Source organism: Cervus elaphus, chromosome 23 (genome assembly GCF_910594005.1).
Source record: "Cervus elaphus chromosome 23, mCerEla1.1, whole genome shotgun sequence".
NCBI lineage: Eukaryota > Metazoa > Chordata > Mammalia > Artiodactyla > Cervidae > Cervus > Cervus elaphus.
This window is the reverse complement of record NC_057837.1, coordinates 41,849,872-41,857,666: the sequence shown is the minus strand read 5'-3', so window position 1 is coordinate 41,857,666 and position 7,795 is coordinate 41,849,872. Positions and strand designations below refer to the sequence as shown.

The following is a 7,795-nucleotide window of genomic DNA, read 5'->3' as shown; positions in this document are numbered from 1 at the left end:
TCCTATTTTAAAATTGCCTATCTATTTAAAGTTCACGATGAGGGGACATAAGAGAAAAAAGACTCTCAAAGCCAAAGGGAACATGAGCGAGCAAAAGGAGAGTCGAGTTTGCTTCTAAAAAAGGCTGAAAATTATAACCATCATGTCTCAAGTCTGAGGATTTTTTTTTTTTTCCCTCTTCTGGTTGTTTGCAAACCAAAGTGGAATTTCATTATGGGTTATGAAGTGAGTTTCTCAAGTTCTTGGCCCCCTCCAAATCTCTACTTACTCCGCGGCGTGCCCTCACATGGATGGGAAGGAGGAGGGACCCCCAAATAAAGGCGCTGGTGTATGCAAGCCACAAACAAACGTCTCCCCACCCCCATCGCCGCTGCATTTCCTTAGCCCGCACCCAGCGACGTTGCCTGGCTCCTTTTATGAACAACAAAACCGTGATGAAGGCAGCAGGAGTCAGAAGCTATTCAGCACAGGAAGCCCCTGTATCCGGTGAGGAATAAGAAGTGCAGCGGCAGGATGCGCCTTGGGTCAGGGGGCCGAGGAAAGCCTTCAGCCTTTGTGTCCTTCTCTGTGACGGAGCGTCCACGTCTGAGCCCTCGGCTCCCATCGGAGCTCAGCTGGGGCTGCCGCTGTCACCGCCGGGGCGTCAGCCTCCCACCCAGAGGGACACAGAGGCCACAATGGCCCGTTCCGCTGGCCTGCTGCTGCTGCCGCTGCTGCTGTCGATCCAGCCCCGGGCGGAGGGCACCGCTGACCAGGAAGCCGTGGTCTGCGCAGGGACTGCCTGCTACACGGCCCACAGGCACAAGCTGAGTGCGGAGGATGCCCAGCTCCATTGCAGCAAGAAAGGGGGCAATCTGGCCACGGTGAAGAGTGAGGAGGAGGCCTGGCACATCCAGGGCGCCCTGACCCAGCTCCTGCTGCTGGGGGCACCCCTGCAAGAATCCAAAATCAAATTCTGGATTGGGCTCCAGCGAGAGAAGGGCACTTGCTCGGACAGCAGCCTGCCCCTGAAGGGCTTCAGCTGGCTGGGCGATGGGGAGGAATCGCAGTACAGCAACTGGTACAAAGAGGTTAAGAACACCTGTATCAACAGGCGCTGCGTGTCCCTGATTCTGGACCTGTCTGTGCCGGGCCTGTCCAGCAGCCTCTCCAAGTGGGCTGATGGTCCTTGTGGGAACTCTGGGTTTCCTGGGAGCAACATCCAGGGCTTTGTGTGCAAGTTCAGCTTCAAAGGCATGTGCCGGCCACTGACCCTGGGGGGCCCGGGTCGGGTGAACTACACGACCCCTTTCCAGGCCACCAGCTCCTCCCTGCAGGCTGTGCCCTTTGCCTCGGTGGCCAGCGTGGCCTGTGAGGATGGGGACGAGGGCAGTCAGCACTACTTCCTGTGCAAGGAGAAGGCCCCCAGCGTGTTTGACTGGGACAGCTCAGGGCCCCTCTGTGTGAGCCCCAAGTTCAGCTGCGACTTCAACAATGGAGGCTGCCAGCAGGACTGCTTCGAGGGTGGGGACGGCTCCTTCCGATGTGGCTGCCGGCCGGGGTTCCGGCTGCTGGACGACCTGGTCAGTTGCGCCTCTCGGAACCCTTGCAGCTCCAGCCCGTGCAGAGGGGAGGCCACGTGCGTCCCCGGGTCCCTCGGAACAGACTTCACGTGCCACTGTCCCCCAGGCTACGAGCTGGACTTGACTCAGCGGAACTGCGTGGATGTGGACGAGTGCCAGGACGCCCCCTGCGCCCAGGACTGTGTCAACACCCCTGGGAGCTTCCGCTGTGAGTGCTGGGTGGGCTTTGAGCCTGGCGGCCCTGAAGAGGGGGACTGCGTGGATGTGGACGAGTGTGCCCCTGGCCACTCGCCCTGCTCCCAGAGCTGCACCAACACCGAGGGTGCCTTCTATTGCTTCTGTGAGGAGGGCTACGAGCTGGCTGGGGAGGATGGCACCCAGTGCCTGGACGTGGACGAGTGTGAGGTCCAGCAGGGTGGCCTCTGCGACAGCCTGTGCTTCAACACGGAGGGGTCCTTCCGCTGTGGCTGCCTGCCGGGCTGGGAGCTGGACCCCAACGGCGTCTCCTGCACTGGGGGGCCCACATCGCTGGGACCACCAACCGGGTCTCCCCTTGGGGAAGACACGGGAGATGGAGAAGGGGGGCTCCAGTCTTCTGCCACTGTGTCCAGACCCAGCGGGGACAACCCTGAGGGTACCGCCATGGTGGTGCCCTCCAACAGGAGACCCTCCTTCCCAGCCAAGGTCCCCATCTCCCTGCCCCCACCGGAGATGTTGGCCCCCAGTGCGACGCCTGGGGTCTGGATGGAGCCCAGCACCCATCACCCCACAGCCACCACCGGCCACAGGGAGTCTGAAGGCGAGGATTTCACAGCCAAGCAGAGTGACCAGGGCACGGACGGGCAGCAGCTGCTCCTGTTTTACATTCTTGGCACCGTGGTGGCCATCCTGCTCCTGCTAGCTCTGGCCCTAGGGCTGCTGGTCTGTCGCAAACGTAGGGCCAAGAGGGAGGAGAAGAAGCAGCAGCCACAGAGCGCGGCAGACAGCTACGCCTGGGTCCCCGAGCGAGCTGAGAGCAGAGCCACGGAGAACCCCTACAGGTGAAGGAGCCTGGGTCACCCGGGGGGGAGTGTGGTGGGCACAGGTGCGGGGTGGGAGCGGTAGTGACCGTGGCATGCAGCAGGCAGGGGTGAGGAGCAGGCATAGGCCCCCCTGGGATCACCTCGAGGCCCACATGTGTCCTCTGGGGGTGCCACCCTGCCCCATGTCCCCACGCCCAGGGCCCAGATGGCACAGCCCCGGGGCAGCAGCTTCCAATGTGTTGCCCTTTGTTCCCATAGTCCGACGCCGGGGACAGACTGCTGACGCTGAGGAGGCCCCTGGACACTGGCAGCGATCACCATCCTCAGAGCCAGGAGCCCATTGAAAGCAGGACCCCCATCCTCCTGGAAGACTGGACTGGAATCTTAGCAAGTCGTTGTCAACCTTCTCTTTAAATGCCTGGCAGCTTGAACCGTGCAGGTATCACACGTGTGTAGTATGGAAGCGGGAGAGGGTCAGGTGTCATTTCAGGAATTTCATGTGTGTTAACAATTCTTCCCTCTCCTGTTGAAATTCAAATGTGACTGAGTTCATGTCACCCCTGATTCTGGATTAGACTTGACATGTCAGGTGCTAACAGGCTCCCTTTGAACTGCTTCTCTGCCCGCATACATCTCTAATAAGAGGACGCGAACCAGGGCAAATTCGGACTGAAATGATTTGTGCCTTCTGGTGTGATGAAGCCTGAGTCTATCAGTTGTCTGATTATGTAAGAAGCTCTGTTTGTGACGGAGGGAACGTGTTCAGGCTGGAGACGGGTTTTTTTTTTTCCATTCTTGCGTTTCCATCCACTTAGGTGGCAGAGGCAGGGCATTTAGAAATCACATCTCTCTAGTTCTTCAGGTTCTAACTGTCTTCAGTTTATTTGCAAATGAAGTCTGAACAATGTGGGGAAAATTGTATCAAGCGAGTAAAAAGTGACTCTGGAAACTAGGGTTAGAAGGCTGGATTTGTTTCAAAACTACATGAGTCAGTTCGTCTTAATAAATGCTCCCATGTTCCACCATGTGATTGACTGGTGAGACACTCGTGAGGTCAAAGGTTAAAGATCACTGGTCTCCGGGGCCAGGCAGCCCCACACCCCTGATGCCATCCTGCAGTCTCTGGACTCTGCCTGGGCTTGGACGCCCTGATGGTTTCTGGACGTTGTGAAGGGCTGAGTTTAAAAGGTGCCGTCCCCGCATGTAGCACAGTTCACGGTGGCAGAGGCCTCCTGAGAGCTGAGCCCATCTTGTGGACACAGTACAACTAAGTCAGGACTCGTCCCCTGGGTGTTGGCCCAGTGCTGCGTACAGCACAGGTGTCCTCTGGCCCTTTTCCTTAAAAAAGAAGACAAGAGGGGATGGAGAGAGAATGAGAGTATAACTAAGATCTTGTGCAACAGCAGACACTGCTCAGGGCCGTTTTAATTTATAACCTTGCCTGAAAGTGTCCACTAGCCATGATTTCCCACAACTAAGACTGTTGTGGTCGGCGGTGCTCGGTCCCAGTTCAGCCTGGGTCCCTGGAAAGCAGCCCAGAATTCACTGCAGGTCGGAGCCCTTAGAAGCTGTCTGAGTAGCACAGGAGGGCTGGGCACCTGGAGAAGGTGGGACTGGGGGTGAACCCCTTGCCACACCCCTTCCTGATGCTCCCCTTCCCCTGCAGGACCGTCAAAGGGAACCATTTCCGGGATCCAAACTCTGCCCCAGAGGTCAGCACACCATGTGCTTGGCCTCCAGAGCCAAGTAGATGCTTTTTGCCAATTTCGAAATGAAGGTGCTATAGCTCACATTAAAAAAAAAAAAAAAGGAAAACTGGAAGGGGTTGCTGGAAGGAAGGAAGGAAGGATGGAGGTCTGAGGGGGCCCAGCACAGGGTTCAGAGTGTCTGCTTCTGACACCTAATATTCTGCACCTAATTTTCTGTAGTTTCCACTTGGAACACTGGGCTTTAATGCTCCAAGGGTGGAACGCTGTGCCCCTCAGCCCAGGGTTCCTGGGCGCCATGCTGTGTGGGGCTGACTATGGGCCATTTGTGCCTGTGTGTGCCGCTGGCTGGTATCTGCACTTACAGAAATGCTTCGCTCTAGGCCTTTACAGACCTCACCCTGGTCACCGGGGTGAGGGGAAAATTTCCAACCCAGGCTGCCCCTGACCCCCATGGTCCCCCAGCCTTGAATTGGCTGAGGCCATTTGATTTCTTCCACGGCCCGGCCCCGTCTGGTTTCTGTGTTTGAATTCTTCTGAGGGCGAGTAGGGAATACGCAGCCCTGCTCGCTGTGCCCCCCTCTTCCCCCCACCACTGAGCACCCCCATGGGGAGAAATGGGAGCATAAGTAACAGCTTCTCCAAACCTGCTCCGTCAGAGTCGGCCCCTCTGCTGACAACCCACCTTCGCAGCCGCCACCCAGCTGGACGACCTCGGGCAGTGACTCTGATGAAAAGCGTCAGAAGGATCCTTCCTTCTCCCGTTCAGCCTGCTTTGGTCCAGGGGTTTGAATCCTTGTTTTGGCAGCTTGAGGCCAATGGACAAAGTATCTATTTATCCAGAAGCCAGGTGGCTCGATCATGACAGCCAGGTAAATGGATGGATGGAGCGTGGGGAGAGGTGGGTTCTACCACACTAGGACTCCTCCAGCAGCCGGGCTGGACGGGGCCGACCAGGCGCTGTTCTGTCCCTGACCCCCTGACCTGCCGAGCGGCAGAGCAAGCTGGGTGCCTGGGACCAAGGAGAGGCTCCGCTTAGCAACACGTTCAAAGACAACTTGGGCTTCTGTCCGTGGCTCAATGATTCTATGTTTGGGACAAACTCACCACGTGAGTGACGCAGATAACTTAAAGGGAGGATTATCTCCTCGAACAGGCCTGCTCCTGAATTTCAGGGACAGTCTCTGCAATCACTGGTCTTCTCTCTTGCTGGCCATTTGGAGGGGCTGAAGCAGGAGGACAGTCCCCTGGGGGAGCGGAGTGTAGAGAGCCAAGGGTGGGCCATTCTCCAAATTCGCCTTGGGCGTGGAGGACCTGGGGGGGTGACCTTTGTATGATAAACCCACGACTGCTCTGCTGGGTGGCCTGGAGGCAGAAGTAACCTTGCTGTTGTCACTTTGGTGCCTGTCCCCTGTCCCCAGAGGCACTACCGGTGAACCCACCAGCTCTGGCCTGAAGCCGGGAGGGACTCAGCCTGTGTTGACCACCAGGCCCGGCAAAGCCATCTCAGGCCTGAGTGCCCGTTGCCAATAGACTAGCAGCCTCTCCAAAAGGTTAGTCCTCACATCTTTCCCCATGATCAGGTGAAAAGTGAAATAAAAAACTAAACACGTATGTGAATGTGCTTCCGTGCAGCCTTCAAGAGGAGCAGAGTTGGGAGTGAAGCTCTCTCTTCCACACACGCGTGTGTAGCTGTGTCTTTTATGTTCTGGTTGTGAGCTTTGTTTGAGCATATTGTGCAGGGTCTGGATTTTACCCCTGAACAACCTCTGGAAGATGTGGATTTGATCGTTAGCGACTTTTATCCCTACTGTCTTTCCCATATAGATTTCTATAAAAACTAAGAGAATGGAGATGAGATTTGACTCTGAAAAAGGTAGCGAATTCAAAATAATGCAGTTTTTTAAAAAACAAATAGAGGAAAGCCTTTTCCTATTATTTTTCTTCTTAGCTTCTCCATTGTCTAAATCAGGAAAACAGGAAAGCACTGCTTTCCAGCAGCTGCAAAATGGTGTAATGTCCCCTACATATTTCCACCGCTGAAAACAATAGGGTTAGCATGGAAATCAGAGACAGAAAATCCCTGAAAACATCTGTCCCTCTCTGGCTGCAAAACCCAAGGCTTAAATCTGTGTGGTTTGTGGAGCCTGTCAACCAAAAAAAGGATGATCAAACTCTCCACGTGTTCAATAATCAAGTACCTTAGTTTGTTCCGCATTCCGGGAGTAAAACTCACTTAAATGCTTTCTTTTTTTTTTTTTTTTTTACCAAAATGAAGTGTGTTTTGGTCTGTCCATGGAGATAACACTCACCAGTTTTAGGAAGAAACTCTGGAATTCCTTTCTCTCATTGTTCCTCTTATCTGCAAGGGGGTAAGTGTTTCCTTTCAGCAGAATTTGCCCACCGTTCCCTTGGCCTGAAGCTCTTTTTGCACATTTGGCTTAAGCTAGAATTAGATCAGGGGTGAGGTCTTGCATGACTGTGATTGTAAACATCAACAATCCCTCCCTGAGTGCTAGAAGAGAACATGTAGGTCTCTTTGAATGTGTATATTTGAAGTTTGTTCCACTGATGCTGGAATCACAGGCTTTCCTCCCAGGCTGGGGGAGGGCGGGCTGAACACTGAGCTGCCCTCAGGCCTCTGAAAAGCTGAGTGGCACCTCTGGGCAGCCTTGGAAGCGGGTCGTCATCCTTTGTGCTTTGTTACCCACTTATCCTAATAAACTCCGGAATACATTGCTATCAGTCTGTTTTAATATTTTAATATTCTTCACAACAGCTCAAAATACACAGCAGGAACTACATTCAAAGGTTCCCGTATCTGTTGTCAAAGAAACCTTGACGACCTGCGTCTTTATTCACTGGAGGTGACGCTGGCCTCAGGGCACCGAGGTGGGGGGAGGACATTGTAGGGAGGCCCCCAGGCCCAGATCCGCACTTCTAGACTCTGCCCTCTGACCCTGAGCCCTGCTGCACGCCTCCATCTCCACTGTCCTATCCCCTGCATCGTTTTAGTTGTGTGAGTGACATCCAGTGCAGGATTAAACGTGTCTAATGGGTGCGATTTGCAAACACCATTCTGTAATGATCACAGGAGCATTTACGACCCCTTGGGCATCAAACATTTTCCAGTATACTTAACTAATTGGACAGGCCGACCGCTTGCTCATTGTTCTGCCACATAAACCTCACCGTGACTGGAGGCTGGAGCAGCAGATGGTGGTTGATTCCCAGTCGACTTGCTTTCCAGACTGTGGACTTTGTAAAAACAGGGCTTATGGAGGATCAAGGGCTCTCCGGTGATGCTAATGGCCTGGACGCTAGTGATAAACAGTCATTGCCAGGGCTCAATAAAACTGATTCTTGAGCTGTCTAGTCACTAACAAAACCCATTTGGAAATAATATCTTAATATGAAGAACTGTGGCTGCCCCCTCCCCAACATACACACACACACACACAGAAAAGCACCTTTCACACAAAGAGAGAGACACAAAGAGACACAC

At 54.4% G+C, this 7,795-nt stretch overlaps 1 protein-coding gene across 1 annotated transcript; it reads left to right on the top strand.

Moving 5' to 3' along the window:
• The first annotated feature begins 263 nt into the window (after positions 1–263).
• CD93 (CD93 molecule) lies at positions 264–7,032 on the top strand. The gene is made up of 2 exons (XM_043883615.1): positions 264–2,602; positions 2,843–7,032. Exons 1-2 carry the CDS (start codon positions 678–680, stop codon positions 2,865–2,867), a joined length of 1,950 nt encoding a protein of 649 aa, XP_043739550.1. The 5' UTR covers positions 264–677; the 3' UTR covers positions 2,868–7,032.
• Positions 7,033–7,795: the final 763 nt, after the last annotated feature.